Raw genomic sequence first — 20,852 nt, forward strand, 5'->3', positions numbered from 1 at the left:
TACTTTATAATTATAAACGCAAATACTTTATAATTATAAAGCAAATACTTTATAATTATAAAGCAAATACTTTATAATTATAAAGCAAATACTTTATAATTATAAAGCAAATACTTTATAATTATAAACGCAAATACTTTATAATTATAAAGCAAATACTTTATAATTACAAGGCAAATACTTTATAATTACAAAGCAAATACTTTATAATTATAAAGCAAATACTTTATAATTACAAAGCAAATACTTTATAATTATAAACGCAAATACTTTATAATTATAAAGCTGAATGGGCAAATACTTTATAATTATAAAGCAAATACTTTATAATTATAAAGGCAAATACTTTATAATTATAAAGGCAAATACTTTATAATTATAAAGGCAAATACTTTATAATTATAAAGCAAATACTTTATAATTATGAAGCAAATACTTTATAATTATAAACGCAAATACTTTATAATTATAAACGCAAATACTTTATAATTATAAACGCAAATACTTTATAATTATAAACGCAAATACTTTATAATTATAAAGCAAATACTTTATAATTATAAAGCAAATACTTTATAATTATAAAGCAAATACTTTATAATTATAAAGCAAATACTTTATAATTATAAAGCAAATACTTTATAATTATAAACGCAAATACTTTATAATTACAAAGCAAATACTTTATAATTACAAAGCAAATACTTTATAATTACAAAGCAAATACTTTATAATTATAAAGCAAATACTTTATAATTATAAAGCAAATACTTTATAATTATAAACGCAAATACTTTATAATTATAAAGCAAATACATTATAATTACAAAGCAAATACTTTATAATTACAAAGCAAATACTTTATAATTACAAAGCAAATACTTTATAATTATAAAAGCAAATACTTTATAATTATAAACGCAAATACTTTATAATTATAAAGCAAATACTTTATAATTATAAAGCTGAATGGACAAATCTTAAAATCCCTATTTATGTGCCTCGCCACAAGGAAGAATTAGACACAAGGTCGGTTTTTAATGTAAGGAAAATTCAGTTCCCCAAAAATGGTACTCTGGATTGGAACAAAAAATTAAAATTGCCTCAGTATAGAAGGATTTCTCCTTCACTTACTGAGAACAACAGATACTACACTTTGATTTATATTTATTTTGACAAACAAGAGTTTTACAAAATTTGGCATAAGGCCAATCAAAAAACGAAGAGGCGGGTGTCTATGGTCATCTTTGTCACTGTACATTTATTGACTAGGCTAATCCTGGTTAGAGTTTTCAGTCATCATAATACCACATTCACACCAGGGATCATCCTACTTATGATTCCCAAATCAAGTTGTTACTACACTTTGATCTCAACTGTTATTGAATTTTATTCATTTCATTCTTTTTCTCAATCCTCTCGTAATATTCTTCATCTTTTAATTAATAATTTATCCTCATTTTTACCTTTTTATTCTAGATTGGTGTTTAGTATTGATTAGTGATGATTCACTAGTGTTAAAAAAAAAAAAAAAAAAAAAAATTTGGTACAACGAGTGGATTGCTTTTAAGTGATTTTACAAAATCATTTATACCTTGATTATCATCTTTGCACCTAGGTAGTCATTGGGACAGAGGACTCTAAAGCCACAGCTACTAAATACCAATAGATTAACTTGACAACTGCTTATTTCAAAATGCCTAACACATGATCTTTACTAAACTAATCCAAACCTGGGAGTAATAATATCTAGCAATCTCAAGTTTCACAACCACTTGTCTTATATATTCAACATGGTTAATACGGTGCTTTATGCGTTCCGTATCCTCAGCTACCAAATTCCTCATAAATGACATTGGCTAACTAAGCCTGACGAGGCAATGATTCGTCCCCACTTGGAATACAGATCCTTAGTGTTCGCTGAACTTGGCAATTTTCTTGAGTGTCTACAGTGCTGTATATCTACTACATATTCCCTGGCCCTGGATATGACCTAAAACTATATCCGATGGTGAGGCCCCACCTTGCAGGCCTTGGGGAGTGTGGAGCCACCCTTTAATTGCCATTGCTCCCAGGTCCACTCTGACCCGCAGTGGTAGTACCTGTTAGGGTCCCAACTATAGGTTAAATAGAATCCGACTTAAAAAACAAATATACTCCATTAAAAATCGTTCCTCAAAATAACCAGATTCGGCATTAAATAACCTGAAAAGGGTTGATATGCCGTAAAACAAAAACAACCAACCAACATATTCCCTGATGCAACCCTGTTTCCTGTGGAGTATATGATCTGCTTGGATTAGATTTACTGTCTACTTGCCGGAATGTAACAGTTATTTCTGTTGGCTACAGATTATTTATGATTTTTGCCGCACTACAATGCAGCTGAACAGACCAAACCTGCGACGATATACATTCACATTAGATACTCTGCATAATCACACCAGTGTTTGCTCAGAGATGTACCGGTGATCTCCTTTCACATTGTGTTCTGCAGTCCTGAACATTCTGCCTCAGAATTGTGTGAGTGAACATGTATCATTGTCACATTTTTGGAGTTCTGTGTTTGCTATCATGATGTTCTCAAGTTTTATGCATTCCCTAATTAGCTTTAGTAGTTTTTGTCTGTTGCTAACGGTTTTATGACCATGACTTAATAAAGAAAAAAAAATCACCATTAATATCTCCCCCTCAACCCATTTATTATTAGGTTTGTGCAAAAATAATGTTGTTTGACGTTCGACTATGCATATAAAAACGATATTTTTGCACCAACCTAATATTATCTCACACTTAACCAACACATGCCACACCCTCGCTGGTAACCAACCTATCACTTGCTTAACCTGTTCGGAATTTAGACAAGTAAAACCTATTATTTTATTGATTCTATGGATTGTGGGGTAAGGGTTATTTTATTAAATCTGGGTACCATTCAATGGATTCCTAATTGTATGTAAATAAAAGTATATATTTCTTGGCTAGTAATTTATGACCTTCTGTTGTTACACATGTAGACTTGTAAAGTCAGTATTATAGAATTATTTGTGAAAACAAGATTTGGATTTATAAAATTTTTTTTTTTTCTTTTCTTACATTCTAATGTTGTTGTCTTCAACTTGTAGGCCATAACGCAGATGATATCGCAGAGACTGTTATAATGAATGGTAAGTTATTATAATTGTTTTAAAACATAATCTCATTATTGTCCATAATATTGAAAATATTCTATTATCATTAAAAAAAAAAAAGATAGCAAAACTGCACTTTTTTTTTCTTTCTTTTTTTTTCAACATAAAAAAAGAAATGTAAGAAAAAAATGTAAGAAAGATAAAAGTCAAATTGTTGACTGTTTCACTAAATGGAAACAATATTTTTTTTTGGGGGGGGGGATAGGGTAATTAAAAATTGCAACAACCATATTCAATTATAATTTTAATGCATAAAAGGGGTAAAAGGTAGTTGAGTTACATAATAGCTTCTTTTCAAAATGTTTGGTGCTCATCATGTTGAATATAGCAATAAAAGGAATGGGTCAGTTTACATTGTACTCCCATCAGGATTAAGGGCGTAATCTCGCCTGATTATTTTCCAAATTTCCCAACGACATTCCTTATAGAGATGAAATAACAGACTTTTACAAAGCATTCTCATTCTTACAAAAAGTTGCAAAAACGACCAGTCAGTAATGTTAGCATTTTCATCACTTTACTTGCTTTAAATTCTTCAACTATATCAAATTATCATTTTTTGATCCATGTGAATGTATAGCCATTTCTGAACCAAATTATTTTATTTTAAGTGCTTAAAATACTTTGGTTTTTGAAATATGACTATTTTAGTAGAATCTGCTTGAAATTTTTTTTTTTTCTGATTCAAAGCCATTTTTATGTTCAGTGGCTGATGCTGCTTTGCATGAATCTCATTCTCTTCACTCATAATAAAAAATTTGATTTCATTTTAATCAAAATATTTTTTAAAGCACAAAATTATTGACAATTGTGCATCACATATTGGCCTTCTTTCAGTCTTGAGACATTGGATGCCTTCTGTAAGGGTGTCTGCATGCGGGAGTTATCTAGCGGAGCAAGGGTTTCACAATCTCCAACTGCTCTTCTCATGAACCGGTATTGCTTGAGTCCAATGGCAAGAAGTTCAGGACTACTGGAAACGATGTTGGAATAAGTAGAGAAAGACTGGGGATGATTTCTGAGTTTTCCTTCTTCGAAATTAGTCGGCATGTCAAGCACACAGTCGACACATGTAAACACTACACCATGGCACTTTGATTTCAGTATCATTTATTCAGTTATACATTAATCATCCAAATGTACCTCTACAAGGCCACCATTCGCCAATGTATGGAGTACTGTTGTCACATTTGGGTTGGTGCATCTGCTACTAGTCTCTCACTCCTGGACAGGGTTCCAAAGAGAGTCGTCAACCTGATAGGTCCTGAACTGTCATCTAGGCTTTGGCCTCTTTCTCATCGACGAAATGTTACATCCCTCTGCCTGTTTTACAAGTATTTTAATGGTAGATTCTCCGAACTACAAGCCCTTGTACCTCCTTGACATAAATACCACCGACAAGCAGCAAAATCCCACCCCTACACAGTAGAGATGCCGAGATATAAGAAAGAACTGCTAAATTTTGGAACTCCCTTCCGGGTTCTTGTTTTCCCAACTGTACTGACATACAGAAGTTCAAATGTAATGTGAACAAACATCTTGCTGCTCAATTCCCTAAATAGTATCCCTGCAACTTATGTCCCCGATAGTAGCCCCCTACATCAAAGTGGCACTATGCCTTATTTGGAGTGAAAATGGAATAATAATAATAAAAATAAAAATGATTGTCTCGCTACTCTTCAGTATGGGTATAAGATCTTGCTTTGTCAGAAGCATTGATTCAATAGGTGATATCGTGTGATTTGAGAACCTTGTCAGTACAGAGTTTTACTAAAATCAAAATAAGATGCGGAGAAAGTGATGAGAAGTTTTTTTATCTTCGTAATACCATTAGAGCACAGGAAGGAGCTGGTGCTAATGTGATTGCAAGATTAGGAATGAATGGAGTAAGTTGAGAGAACTTCCTCCATTGCTAACTAGCAGAATGTGACCAGTGTTGAGCAAGAAAAAAAGTCTACCAAACATATATGTATGTGGTGTAATGATGCCTGGGAGTAGAACCAGGCCGTTGAGAATATGGGTTGCATGGAAAAGAATGGTGTGCTGGATGTGGAGTTTTAAAGACGAGGTTGAATCTGATGACCTCTGAAAAAGATTAAATCTGTACTGTATAAGGAGATGTGTGAAGAACAGGAGACTCTGATGGTTTGGTCATATTGGAAAAAATGGATGGAATTTCTTGGGTTAGTAGCACAGTTGAGGTAATAAGATCAGTTGGCGGGGAAGATTCAAGAGTTATATGAGTTGCCTTCAATAAGTTTCCTGACTTTTTTCATATGAGCACTTTTATTGATAGTACACACATGAAACTCTACCCTGCTTAAAGTAATCTCCTCTGGCTGCAACGCACTTGTACGATTCCAACAACTTCTAGAAGGCCCCATGGAAATCCTTTTGTGTGAGCATGTGAATGGCCCTTGTCATAGCCTCTTTCATCTCCTCAATTATCTCATAACGACAGCCTCTTAGATTTTCCTTGAGCTTAAGGAATAACGAGAAGTCATAGGGAGCAAGGTCTTTATCTATATGAAGGGTTAGGGGCAGTCTTGATGCTCATCTTGATTAAATAGTCTGGGACAAACATCACACAAATCTTCCACATCTTCAGTTCATCACAAATAATTGTTTGTACAGTTCCCACACTGATGTCAAACCGTGCACTTATTGTCTCTATAGACACATGACAGCCCTTATCCATAAAATTCTTTATTTGGCCAATCAACTTTGGTGTTCTGACTTCCTTACTCCTTCCACACTTCTCATCATCCCTCCCAGACTCTCTGCCTTCTTTAAATCTCTTATGCCACCTAAAAACTGAGTCTCAAATTTATGCAAAATGGTCCAAAAGCAGTCTGAAGCATTCCATACGACTCTGTGACATTTTTCCAAGTTTAAAACAAAATTTTATTGCATATCGTTCTTCTGAAGTGTCCTCAGGTCCAGATTGCATTTTTGAAATTCACCAGTTGTGACAATCAGGCTTTAGTAGGGTGTATTCCAATTCCTGCTATAGCAGTTCATTTTAATGTAAAATCATAAAAATTGGTCAGTCATCTCATGAGATATCTAGCAATAACATTGAAGTTTCAAGAGTTTACAATTTTGAATGTACAAAAAAGTCTGGAAATTTATTTAAAGCACCTCAAAAATAAACACCTGGTTAGAAATAGATTAGTTTAGAAGTCAATTTCTAAAAGCTGTCCACCACATGTCAGCATGTAAAACGGATGATTAATAGTTTTTAGTATATTACATTTCTTATCAATTAGAATTGATCGTCATTTTATTTATTTCTACATTCGGGTTGACTCTTTCCCTCCACAAGTCTCTATCTTTCATGGCAAATCTTCATGTTGAAAGTCTGTATCTTCTATTAATAATTTTGTGTGCATCTTGACTGGTCTTCCTACTTTAGCAGTTCCGCATTTAGGATCCCACAGTACCACATCACTGACGGCCTAATCTTTTCTTCTGTAGCAATGTCCGACATATCATGTTATTCTTTCTCTTATTACTGAAGAGATTCTGGCCAGCCGACCATATAGATGGTTAGGTGTGATTTTCAGTTTAAGTTTAACACTGTCCAGAGCATTCAAGTGTAAGTTCCATCTTACTTTCAAGTTTTTTTTTTTTTTACTGAGAGTTCATAAAACAGCACTGTCTCCACTACTGCTCTAAAAAAGGTTTTCTTGATCTGTTCCGAGAGGGCAGATTTCCATATAACTTTCAGCCGATTTCTACAAGACATTATTTCATCATTATTTTAAAGGCTGAAAATTTAATGTCTTTCTTCATTTATTTCATATATATACGAGCAGGGTTACTTGATGTTGCCTGGGTTAGAGTTTGGGATAGCATCATATGCAGGAGAGTTTAGATTAATAGTGACTTTGATGTCGTCAGCTAGATATCTTGCACATCAAGTTATTCAAATATACGTTACTACTCTTAACCTAACGTTTATATATTAATTTCTTTGTGTAAAATATTAGAAAAATGTCATTAGATCCTTTAAGGGGCAGCGAAAGATGCCGAACTACTTCCATGATTTTCACATGCAAATTGTGTATACGAATGCACTTATATTTAAGGTGCATTCCTAGTATGTCTTCGTTTTTAGGGATAGACATGTTTCCTTTATTATATACTAGCGAGGGGTACCCGGTGTTGCCCGGGTGTTTAGAGGTGTGGGGGGGGGGTAAAAAAAAAAAAAAAAGTAAGTATGAGGATCGAACCCGAACCCTCGAGGCAAAGTTGTAAATTAAAGTGTGAAAAAAAAAAAAAACGTGCGATGTTTAACCATTGCCCCACCGTGAGATGCTAACGGAAACACGTTTGAATTTATTTAATTAGTTGGATTTAACAGGTGCTCGTTTTAATGAGTTAATGAGGTCAACTACGGGATAGTATTCATTTACTACTGAACGCTTTTTTTTTCCCACCCCCAAGATGTTATAGGAAAAAGACTAACCCACATGCGGCGAGCGACAAATATTGAATATTTATCTTCCCGAAATCGAGCAAATTAAATAGACAGGCGAGCATCGTTGTTAACTGTGAGATATTACGATTTGTATGTGATATAAAAAGTTTTAAAAAGTTGTTAAGCGAGCGACCGCTTCTTTGAAAAATGCCTTTTGTTGACATACAGAAAAAGCGAACACATACACATACACATACATACATTTTCGCTTTTATATATATAGATATATATATATATATATACTAGCGGGGCGACTCAACATTGCCCGGGATTGAATGATGCTCAATGAATGTTTCAGACTCCCATACTTTTATTGTCATCAAAATTGATCGCAATATATTGTAGTTTTTGGCAAATTTATTCAAATTTATTCCTTCATTTTTAATTGATATTTCTCTTGTTTTCAGTTCTGCGCGGAGACATTTCACGATTATCGCGGTGTACAGCAATCACAACGGTAATTTTTTATTAAATTTTAACTTTTTATTTTTAATAACTGAAATGAGATGGGATTTTTTTTTTGTTTTCGCAAGTACTTTTTGAAAAAATGTTTTGTGAAAACGTTAAAAATGTTTTAAGAGACTTTCAGTTTAAAATCAGAATCAGGGTATTGCTACTGCTAAAAACACTTGCAAATTATTTGACAGAATAGCATAAAACTTGTTATGCCTCCTGTTGGGGGGGTTTATTAATTATACAATGATAATAATGATGATAAATAAAATTAGTATAATGTTAAATTTGTAAAATACTGAAAATTTTGAGTAGAATTTGATAATTCTCTAATTTTTCTTTTGCAATAAAAGCAACAAAATGATCAGATTAGTCCGTTTGCATAAAGTAACCTCTTAATGATTTGGGGGAGGGTACTATCACAGCAAACCATTGTTAATCAAGATTGTAATTTATTTTTATTTTATTAAAATTCTTTTTGTTGTTTTATGATTTTTATTTTTACCCTCACCCCGCTCAATATGAGGATTTTGAACAAAAATTTATGATTTAACATAATTTTGCTTATTATGTAATAACTCAAATAAAGAAGAAACTCTTTTCTGTTACAATTAAGAATTTGGAAGGTTAAAAAACGGTGTATATTTTTTGTTGTTGTTGTTTTCTAGCCTTCCAAACGTATTTTATATATGTAATTCTTAATTTCAAAATATATGCAACGCTTCTAACATTTCTATAATTCATTTTGCATAGCTAACGCGACATCCTGCTGATGACAAATTTTGAAAATCATATCTTTGAACTAACACTCTTACACGTGGATTCCACCATACGGGCAAGAAAAAACAGGGGAAAAAAAAAAGATTTTTATTGATAAGGATGTTTATCATCAAAATATCTGAATAAACAAATAAATATTTTTATTTAAAAAAAGTATGTGTTGCTTTCTAGCCTTTCAAATATATTTTATATACATAATTTTTAATTTCAAAATATATGCAACGCTTCTGACATGTCTATAATTCTTTTCTGTTGCATTTTTAGAAACCAAATGTGAAAAAGAATTTAAATACTTTTATTATTTTGAAATGTTTTTTTCTTCTTTAGCTCAATTTTTGTGATTTTTTTTGGGAGGCTATGCTGCACTAGTTTTACTTGATAATGCATTTACTCAAGTCTTACTTTTTGGAGCCATTTTAGTTTTAGAAGCAAAATGTTGTTTCAAACAAAATGGCGGTATCAATGCAGAGTATCTTTTAATTGTAACAGCTTGCTGATGAAGACTAGAGTTTCCCATTGGATAACCAATCCGGAGAAGTTTTGAATTGTAAAAGTTTGCAGACGAAGAGCAAAATTCCTTCTTGTGTGGACACGAAAAATTATGTGCGGGAATTTAAAAAAATACAGTATGCTTTATGGCACGATACTGGTTTCTGATTGGTTGATAGTAGAGCATTGTTCCATTTGATTGGTCACTTCCTATCACCCCTGTCTATAAATAGAACCTTCCAACCTGGCACTTTTGCTGGGATCAGAGTATAGTATCTGTTCTGGCAGATGCTGCACTTTGTGACCATTGCTCTTGTGGCAATTGGTTGTTGGTACATGTAGGGGCAACCCCCTTCACCTCACATAAAAACCGACCTTGTGTCGTATTTTGCTTGCGTGGCGAAGCAAATAAATACCTACTTTCCTTATACCAAAAATATTGCAACAGCGATATTCGTTTTGTTTACTTTCTTTTACATATCATGAGTTGACCAATTCTACAGGATTTGAGTGAGGGGGGGGGTGATAAATGCGTCCATACTTTCTCAATAAAGTATTTCTGAAATTAACGATACACTCTCAGAATTTTAAAGAAAATTTTGTTGAAAGTTTTGCATTTTGTGTCAATATTTTTTTTTTTTTTCCTTTCTTGACATTTTGGTAACTTTTTAAATTTTTTCCAATCCTTTCAGGCGTCTGAAGGAATGCTTCCACGTTGCAAGCCACTGAAGTATGCATATGAAAAAGAAATTGTTATGTAAGTTTCAGTGGCACCATATCCCACCTAATAAAGCATTTTATATAATGTATACAAAAAAATTGAACACAAGTTGCTATTTTTTTTTTTTTTTTTTTTTAAATAACCAACATACCATACTTGCTAACAAAGAACCATTTAAGGAATTATAATAAAAGATAATCATTGAAAAATAGTATTTACAATTTGGGCCTTTTTTTTTAGTTTGTTTAGCTCATGTTTTGTTCTCAATAACCTTGTTGTAATCAGTTTGAGGATTTTCGACTACTGCGAGTTTTCGATCTGTTTTTTTTATGCCTTATTAGATATCTTTCACCGGTTAATTTTTTAATCGATTGAACCCACAACCTCTAGGTATACATGCCATATCCAATACTTTTAAGTCCTGGATATGACCTTAAACTAAATCCGATGGTGAGGCCCCAGCTTGTGGGCTTTGGGGGTGTGTGGAGCAACCCCTTAATTGCCATTGCTCCCAAGTCCACTCTGACCCGGAGTGGTAGTTCTGTTAGGGTCCCAACTATGGGTTAAATAGAAACTTGAAAAAAAAAACAAATATATTCTATTAAAAAATTTTTCTTCAAAATCACTGGATTCGGCATTAAATAACCCGAAAAGGGTTGATATGCCATAAAACAAAAACAACCAACCAATACTTTTTCACTAATAGGTTATGAGTTTAATAGTATGTCATGTATTATACTGCTTTTATTTATTCATTATTTCTTTGGTACTTGTGCAGTTTAAGAACTGTGCTGAAATAATAAGGTTATTATTTAGAAAGCTATTCTTAACGTAGGGGAAGGAGCTTCGTTAACTATTTTGTACTTTCATCTTACAATTTAATAAATAAAAGATGTCGTCAAAATTATAAATAGCATGGTTCGTAAATTGTATCGTGTGGTTGGGCATTAAAATAGCACAATGCATGATAATTTGCAGCATTCAACAAATAATAAAGTGCGATTAGTAGTTAAAGAAACCAAGGCATTCTATGTCATCATCACGATCTTGTCCGTAACGTTTCGAGATCAAAATAAAATTGATGGCCTTTTTTACGGCATCGGTACACTGATATCTAAGAATGCTGACAGTTCACTTTAATCCGTACAACCAATCACACACCAGAAAATATTCTTGAATTTTTCAAGAATTTTTTTTACCTTGAAACATGATTCTTATATTCTTTTTTTTTTTTCCCCTTCTGATTGCAGGTATGCCTATTTCAAGAAACTTGACTATTTTTCAACTGAATGCATCTATTCTCCAAATGCTTACAGGTGAATATTTTTATTATTAGTTTGATTACATATTTATCATACAATTTTTTGTTAGAGTCGTGCTTTTAATTTGTGACGAAGAATCTTGTTTTTATATACGTTTTATTCTTCCCTTTTTTAATTTGTGACGAAGAATCTTGTTTTTATATACGTTTTATTCTTCCCTTTTTTAATTTGTGACGAAGAATCTTGTTTTTATATACGTTTTATTCTTCCCTTTTTTAATTATTCTTTATTTCTCTTGACTTGTAGGGGTTTTGCCCGGGCTTACATCAAAGATTTGGAAATCATCCAATCCAGCTCAATTATTGGTAAATTCAAGTTTTACTTATACCCCTCCCCCCCCCCACTATTATTCCATCACGTTGTGACCACCTCTTCTCGTTTAGTAACCAGATATTATTGTGTCTGCGCTGGAGTATTTTTCTGTCATTTTGGGCTGGCAACTTTGCTGTCGGTTGATATGGCACTTTCTAGTTATTTGCAGGGGTGCCAAGCTACAGAAGTTATGTTTCATGCAAAAAGACTTCTCCATTAATCAATGTCTCTTTAATATTCGTCTTGTTTTAGTTGGGGGAAACATAAGCTGATGCTGCAATGTTTTTAAACGACTTCTGAATCGTCAGATTTACATGAAACTTTAAAAACTTATTAATTAATAATTATTGCACATAACACTTTTATACAAATTAATTGGAAATATATTTTTTGTGTGTCATCATCATCAGGACGGGCTCCTTGCCAGGACCAATGTGACTCTTCCTCTCTAGAGTTTCCTGTCTTCCATCAACTGCCTCAGATCTTCAAGTTCACAGTTGGCGTCGTGTGCTATTTGCTGGATGCGGATCTAGGTTGTCCTTTGCTTGCACATCTGTGTCGTGGAGTCCATAATAATGTGTAAAGTTTTGTGTGTAGAGTTGTATTATTTTCAATTTTAATGAACTCGTTTTCCCCCTCTTAAATAGTTATACATTCTGATAAAAATAAATCGATAGAGATGATATAAAAAAAAAAAATAAATCGATAGAGATGATATAAAAAAAATAAATAAATCGATAGAGATGATATAAAAAAAAAAAATAAATCGATAGAGATGATATTAAAAAAAAATGAACCGATAGAGATGATATAAAAAAAAAATAAATCGATAGAGATGATATCAAAAAAAAATAAATCGATAGAGATGATATAAAAAAAATATAAATCGATAGAGATGATATCAAAAAAAATAAACCGATAGAGATGATATAAAAAAAAATAAATCGATAGAGATGATATAAAAAAAAATATAAATCGATAGAGATGATATCAAAAAAAAATAAACCGATAGAGATGATATAAAAAAAAAAATAAACCGATAGAGATGATATAAAAAAAAATATAAATCGATAGAGATGATAAAAAAAAAAATAAACCGATAGAGATGATATAAAAAAAAATATAAATCGATAGAGATGATATCAAAAAAAAATAAATCGATAGAGATATCAAAAAAATATAAATCGATAGAGATGATATCAAAAAAAAATAAACCGATAGAGATGATATAAAAAAAATATAAATCGATAGAGATGATATAAAAAATATAAATCGATAGAGATGATATAAAAAAAATAAACCGATAGAGATGATATAAAAAAATAAATCGATAGAGATGATATAAAAAAATAAACCGATAGAGATGATATAAAAAAAAATATAAATCGATAGAGATGATATAAAAAAAAAAATAAATCGATAGAGATGATATCAAAAAAAAATAAACCGATAGAGATGATATCAAAAAAAAAATAAATCGATAGAGATGATATCAAAAAAAAATAAATCGATAGAGATGATATAAAAAAAAATATAAATCGATAGAGATGATATAAAAAAAATATAAATCGATAGAGATGATATCAAAAAAAAATAAACCGATAGAGATGATATAAAAAAAATAAACCGATAGAGATGATATCAAAAAAAATATAAATCGATAGAGATGATATCAAAAAAAAATAAACCGATAGAGATGATATTAAAAAAAAATAAACCCATAGAGATGATATAAAAAAAATATAAATCGATAGAGATGATATCAAAAAAAAATAAACCGATAGAGATGGTATAAAAAAAAATGGAGTTAAAAATTTGAAATAATTCTGAAATTGAAAATATATCAAAATATTTCTTGTAACATGTTATTTAATAAATTTGTTTAATTAAAAAAACAAAATTTCAATAAATATTTATTGTTGAAAAAATTTACTTCTACTTTAATTATATGCCCATGAAATTTCATTCTTTTTTTTTTTTAATAAATTTGAAAATAAACAAGATTTAATATCTAAAAAAAATATTAAAAAAACATGAAAAAGAAATCTTTTTTTTTTTTTTTTTTTTTAAATGTAGAAAATATTTAACTCTCCTTGTTTTACATATGCAAAGAACGTATATTTTTTTTTGTTTTGAATTTAATCTTTGTAGAATGTAACAGCAATCTCATCTTGTATATGATAAAAGACGCAATTTTTCCCCTTTGGATGAAACTACCTTAGGTTGACAACAGATGGCGCATAAAAAATTACTATGTTTACGTCATTAGTCATTACGTTATCTAACTATAGAACACAATTACATACACATTATTTCGTTATATTAAAAAATTACATTTATTCCAAGGAGCACCATCACCATCATCATCCTAAACTAAAGAGGGAGTAGCTCAAATTTCACCTTCACTTTATCGATTACTCTTACGACATCATTCTACACTGAGTTCTTTTATACTTTTACAGGGTTTTAACTGTCATTAACTACAGATTTCTTACACATACTCTCACCCCTTATATCTAGCGCCGCTGATTGGATGAGAACTATTCATTCTACAATTTCAACATTCGGTTATTCCATCAAATAAACAAACACTTATCAACTATAAAACACACCGCCATTTTTCGGTACCTGCACAACAATCTTACACTTTAATTATTATTCATGGATTTGTTCCGCTTATACACTCTGATAAATGCAGACCAGCTACACGATACAACTCCTGTTTATAGACACTCAGAGGGAAGGACAGTTACAGATAGAGAGAGACAGAGAAATAAGCAGTTTTTATTTTTAACAGTGGTGACGTCAATGTTTATACTTGTAAATCAAAAATAAATCTCTGCCTGTCATACCGCTGCATTGTATTTTCTAAAGATTAAAATGGAATAATGTTTATTTTTACAAGAATGTTTATGCATCTAACTAGTGTTAAAAATCCAAATTATACAACAGGAATGAAGTTGGCTTCTTTTTTTTTTTTTTTCGTAACCGAAACTAACTTTGCTTTGATACAATTTTATTTGACATACCACGGTTAACAGGTCCTGCTAGTATTTCATAAAATAGTGACCACTTCTTGTGTGCTTGCATTCATACATTCTTTTTATTTTCTGTTAATAGATTATAATACAGTTCAGGGCCTATCAGGTTTGCGACTCTCTTTTGAACCCTGTCAAGGAGCGAGAGACTAGTAGCAGATGCACCAGCCCAAATGTGACAGCAATACTCCATACATGGGCGAATGGTGGCCTTATAGAGGTACAGGATACTTTCTTTCGGGTGTTAGTAGTTGTCTAGCACGGTAGAGAGAGCCCACCTTTCTTGCAGCGGCCCTGGCAATGCTTTCGATGTAATTGTTCCAACTCATGTTTCCTGTGAACATTAGGCCAAGGAGTTTGAAAGATGTACTCTCAGATAAAGAGTCGTTGGCCATTGCTATAGGTGGTAGAGAGGGTTTCTTGTAATTATTGAATGAAACTAGTTTAGTCTTGGCGGCATTGAACGTGACCATCCATTTTTGTCCCCATTCCACTACAGATTGGAGGTTTTCCTCTAGTGTTTCTGCTATTTCTTTAGAAATGTGTTCATTCGTCTTCCTGTCGTGCCTGTTATAGAGTGTAGTGTCATCAGCATATATACCCGTTGGGGAGGTCATTTATGAATATCAGGAACAATAGAGGTCCGATAGACCCCTGGGACACTCCTGCATTTATATCATATTGTTTAGATGTACGACTGTCGAGGATAACCTGGATTTTTCTCTTATCTAAGAAGGATTTAATTATGTTAAATATTCTACCAGTGATACCGTATGATTTAATTTTCCTGAGGAGACCCCCATGCCATACCCTGTCAAAAGCCTTAGATATATCTAGAGCTACCGCTCTGCCCTCCCCCGCTTTGTCCAGTGAATGGTATATACGTTCAGAGATTACAGTTAGGATGTCTGCTGTGGAATGGGCTTGTCTAAATCCATATTGTTGGTCAGTCAAAAGTTTAGCATCTGTAAGGTGATGGACTAGAGCATGGTTAATTAAGATCTCAAATATTTTGGCAAAAAGTGGGAGGAGGCTAATGGGGCAGTAATTTGCTGGGTCAGTTCTTTCGCCAGAATTCTTGAATACTTGTACAACAGAAGCAGTTTTCCAACAGCCTGGAAAGCAAGCTTCATTAAGGCATTTGTTGTAGAGTTTGGAGAGAACTGGAGCTACTTTGGCTGAGCAGTTTGTCCTGTATTTAAGAATTCTGGAGGTCGGTCATCTGCTTCTCAGTACAGAGCAATCGGTCTCCTGTGTGTCACGAGTAAGTTGCTGAAATCTGTGTTAAATAGAGAAGTGGTCAACCATCTCAGCAGAAATAACCTGCTTGGTGACATATTCTGCTAGATCTATCACACAGGATTCGTGAATCTCTTGACAGGGGCTTCGTTTCTAGAATTATAACTTTTGACAGGGTATGGTCTTCTTCACAAGATTGCCAGCTACTAAATAGTTGGAAATGTCCTCTCAATTATTAAATCTTTTCTCTGATAGGTTTATAAAAGTAGTCGTGGATGGGCAGAAGTCAGTTCAAAGCATCAATGCTAGCATCCCTTAGGATTCCATCCTGAGTCCAACTCTCTTCCTGATCATCAATGATATCCCAAATCACATTTGTAGACATTTATGCAGATGATACCACAATCTATGGCAACACTTCAAAAGCCAGCAGTGACCAAGATCTTTCTGATTCTCTTTTCTGATTTTGAGCATGTGGTGCAATGGGAAAAAGGTGGCTGGTTAAGTTTCTCTCTTTTCATCATAATCACTTTGACTCATCTGACCCCAATGGAAATGAATGGCTCTCATCTCGGAATGGAACACATGCATCAAATCTGTTGCCAAGATCACTGGAAAAATGGTTGGATCATTCTACCGCTCCAGTAGATATCTCACTGGTGATGCAATCCACTATCTGTATAAAAGCTAAGTACATTCTAAAATTGAGTACTGTTGCTACATTTGGGCAGGAGCTGCTCAGCATGCCCTATCCTGCCTTGAAGAGTTCAAAACCTATTGGTACTCTTCCCTGCAACCTCTTTCCCACAAAAGAGACGTTGTGAGCCTGTTTTTGCTTTATCATTATTTTCATGGCAAGTGCTCGTCTGAGCTTCAATCTATGGTCTCCCTCTTGCCAAACTTTCACAAAAAACACTCAAGTAACTACAACCACTATCAACAATTTCCACTACTCTGCGCCTAAATCGAAATGTAGATTCCATGAAGAAAGTTTCTTTCCTAGAACTACCTGCATGTGGAACACTGTTCCACTTCCTGACCAATTACAATATGGTAGCCTTCAAGTCCAATGTAAACAAGTTTTTGTTGGGCCCTCCTTTTAAATAATCCAAATTCTACCCAATCTCCACCATTATCAATTACTAGATAATCGATAAGTGCTGATTCGTTTATTAAAAAAAAATATAATTTATTTATTTATAGTTTTACAACATACAACAATTTGGTTCAATTAATAACCTAATGGTCAAACAATATCATAATTATTAAATTTAACTTTTCCTAGTTAATGAAAGTGCTCCCGGCACAGATAGTTTTGATGATAATAATTAAAAAAAAAAAAAAAAAAAAAAAATGATCCAATAAACCCCTCTCTGTCCGAGGGCCGGGCCGCAACCGTCGCTATCCTGGTTCACGGGAACATACTTGTGATGCACTTCTGGCCGTGTTCGTCGCTCCCAGCTCACAGGACCATAGATGCAACCCAGCAGGGCTACATTCTTACTTGTCTAATGGTGGACCCCTCAAGGGTGACCAGACTCTCACTGGTCACTGGAAAATATCTCTCTGCTGCTCAGGGCACGCGAAATGTGCATGACCCTAAGTCCGTGTGGCAACATTGTCAATTTCGGCTGTCACTCTGGCTTTGTGCTGGATCCAGTCTGTCTCCTTCATCATCTGGCGTCAAGGCATACCTGAAATAAACTGCATCTTCATTCAGGCTGGCAAATCGAGAAACAAGGAAAAACTCTGGGACATTTTTATATAACAAAACAAAATAATTATTCATAAATCGTTTTACACTTGTTTAGTCGAGTTCTTTGATTCAAGCTTCATGATGCAGGTTGCATACTTAAGTTCCACTAATCAATTTCCCAGCTAAGAACAAGAGCTTTTCAACTTAGCTCTTATGAGGGTTCGCCCCCCCCCCAGGCGGGGTGAGAGCGATGTGGACGCCTCGAATGCCAGTCAGTAAAAAGGGCTAAGGACCTAAAAAGCCAATCGTTTTTATCAAATCAGTAATTCCTTCTTCCACCCTTTTGGAGTTATTCTTTCTTTTTCTTTTAGAGCTTATCTCTCCCAGACCTCAACCCCGACCTGCACTGAGGTTTTTTACTTGTTACCAATTAGGCATGATTAGTCCCCCAGGTCGAACAATGCCTGGCGGTGACCCCTCACCCTTCGACCCCCATTCTTCATACCTATCAACAAAGGTTTTTAAAACAACCTTTTCGTTGTTAACAGATATATTCTCGTTTGTCTTTCTCTTAAAAACCCCACCCCGGCACTGATGTGATAAGCGATAACTATTTATTTCCCATTGAAATATTTTATTTCTTCTGGACATTTTTCATAAACATCTGTTTTTCCTTGATTAAGTGTCAGCATGCCCCCCCCCTGACAATACCTCATCCTCTCTTCCTCTATTTGAAAAGCGAGATCATCTAGTGTCGCCAGGGATCTCGTCATAGTATATTTATTCTACACATTGTCGTAAATTCCATACTTGGATATTTTTCTGAAATATGCATGATTCATGTTTGTTACCCATTTGATTTTTCACACACATATTAGCAGGTGATCTATATTAACTTGATTTTCACAACTCCGGACGCTTTTCATCTAATCTCCATCTAATCTGTGTGTCAACTAGAATTTAGAACTTGAACCTGCATCATTGCACATTAAACACATCAATATTTTTTTTTTTTCAGTATGTTTTCTCCAATACCAAAATCTTTTTCACGTTAGTTGATTGATTGAAGAAAAAAACAAAAAACCAAAAAAAAAACAAAAAAACTGAAACCAAAAAAAAAAAAATTCCTGGGAAATAATGTTTTTATTGCAGATATCATTCATTCCGGAGAAAGTTTGGCCGTGAAGAAGAAAGTAAAACTGCCCGTACAAGGTAGGCCAAAACTTGTGTCTTCACCTTTAAAACCCTTCTTGCACTGTAATATTCAGTATTTAATTCTAGTGTTGCACACACACACACACACACACACTCAATTGAAAGATATTCATTACAACAGCTCTACTTTTTTGTAGCTTTGAGCATTTTTGGATTAAATAAATACAGTTTAATGCAAACTAATATATATATATTCTACAAGAGGGTAAAATTAGTGTAATCTCAATCCAGAATTTGAAAAACTTTAGATTGAGAGAACTGGAGGAGAAAAAACAAAACTGGTGCTTGTGCTAAATAGTGAAACGCATTTCAGGTGAAAACATTATGTACTTACATGTCATGTTAGAATTAGTATAAATTATGAAAAATGATTCAGTAGATAAATAATTGCAAGCAAAAAATAAATTTCTTTTCTCAATATTCAGGGAAGGTAACTGCAGTCGATCATTTTGACAAAACTAAATTATCTCCCTTGCTTTCAAATAAAATCTGCCTTTGCAAAATTCCAAAGGTAGGACCGTTATTGTGGATGACTTTTTTTTGTAAAAACTAGATGTAGCACATCTTTTGCTTGATTATTTTTCGTAATTTCGACCTGAATCATAAGTACATAATGTTTTCACCTTAAATGCGTGTTTCAAAATCCATTCTACACAATGCACAAAAAAAAAAAAAAACTTTGTCAAATGTAGATCATTTACGTTATCCACTGTTTAAACTCTTTGATGTTAAAAAAATAAAATCTTTTTTTAAGAAAATGTTTTACAGTTTGATGAGTTAAATATGTAAATGTTTTTATCTGCAAATTTTATTTTACTTTTTTAAAAGCAAAAAAAAAAAAAAAAAAAAAGACTCAATTTTTTTTTTATGGTAACCAACAAAACAATTATTCAGATCTGAAGAGTGGATGCATCTTTTCAAAAAGATTTTTTCGTGCCTTTTTTTTTCCGCAGGTACATGTACACGATGTCATTATGTGTCCAGTCAGTCTGTCTGTAAAGCATGTGTCCTTCTTGAAGGTCTTAATAAAGGAATTCCAAGGTAAGGAAAAAAAAAAAAAAAAAAACTTACCAAAACTTGTGCATATTCAAAGTAAAGATTTCTGCTGCTATGCCATTTCAATTGAATTATTTAAAAAAAAATAATTTTATATCAACCCATGATGTCACTATCATCATTTATCTTTCATTGGAAGATTCATAGACTGACATGTAAGAAGAATGTCTTAACAGATAACTAGAAAAAAGTCTTTTTGTGCTTGTGACGTTTTTAAACCATTTTAGGTGTAAATATTACGTACTTGCATGTGATGTTGAAATTAGTATAAATTTCAAAAAATGATCCAGTACATATGCAAGATGTACTTTTAACAAAAGATCATTCACAATTACGTCAACATTTTGTGTTTAAAAATGGCGAATTGTAATTAGTCAAAATAATTGATTGCATTAACCTCCCCTGGATCTTGTGAACTCTTCACCATTAAAAGATACAACAAATCTCCATGACTGGATAAACTCTAATTTTATTTGTAATTAATTTTTTTGTCAATTTATTGAATTTATATTAAATTTCGACATGATCTGTATGTAAGGTTTGGGTTTGTATTACTGTACACATAGATTCGAAAAAGTTGTCAAAAAACAAATATATAACAAATAAACGTTATCAAACGCAAGATAAGTTACTTTTCTACCAAACTGGATATATTTTTCGTGTTTTTATTAGTGATGGGACGATGCAAAAATTTTTCCCGATTCCGATTCTGTTCAAAATTTCCGATTCCGATCCGATTCCCGATTCCGATTCTTGTAAAATTTATACATATTTAATTAGAGATTTTTTTTTGTTTGTTTTTTCGTAAATTTTCAAATTATTATATAAACCCCTGGTTAATGTCCGCGTATATTTTA

At 32.8% G+C, this 20,852-nt stretch overlaps 1 protein-coding gene across 1 annotated transcript in view; it reads left to right on the top strand.

Annotated features, from left to right (window-relative positions):
* LOC145239886 (cytoplasmic tRNA 2-thiolation protein 1-like) overlaps positions 1 to 20,852 on the top strand; it is an 87,158-nt gene that overhangs the window by 61,745 nt on the left and 4,561 nt on the right. Inside the window, exons 7-13 of the mRNA XM_080103503.1 lie at positions 3,126 to 3,167; positions 8,082 to 8,131; positions 10,089 to 10,153; positions 11,368 to 11,433; positions 11,686 to 11,744; positions 18,877 to 18,936; positions 19,893 to 19,980. Of these exons, the coding sequence (XP_079959629.1) occupies positions 3,126 to 3,167; positions 8,082 to 8,131; positions 10,089 to 10,153; positions 11,368 to 11,433; positions 11,686 to 11,744; positions 18,877 to 18,936; positions 19,893 to 19,980 (430 nt within the window). The remainder of the gene's footprint in view (positions 1 to 3,125; positions 3,168 to 8,081; positions 8,132 to 10,088; positions 10,154 to 11,367; positions 11,434 to 11,685; positions 11,745 to 18,876; positions 18,937 to 19,892; positions 19,981 to 20,852) is intronic.

Source organism: Euprymna scolopes, chromosome 19 (genome assembly GCF_053919585.1).
Source record: "Euprymna scolopes isolate OS-2025 chromosome 19, ASM5391958v1, whole genome shotgun sequence".
In the NCBI taxonomy this organism is placed as follows: Eukaryota; Metazoa; Mollusca; class Cephalopoda; order Sepiida; family Sepiolidae; genus Euprymna; species Euprymna scolopes.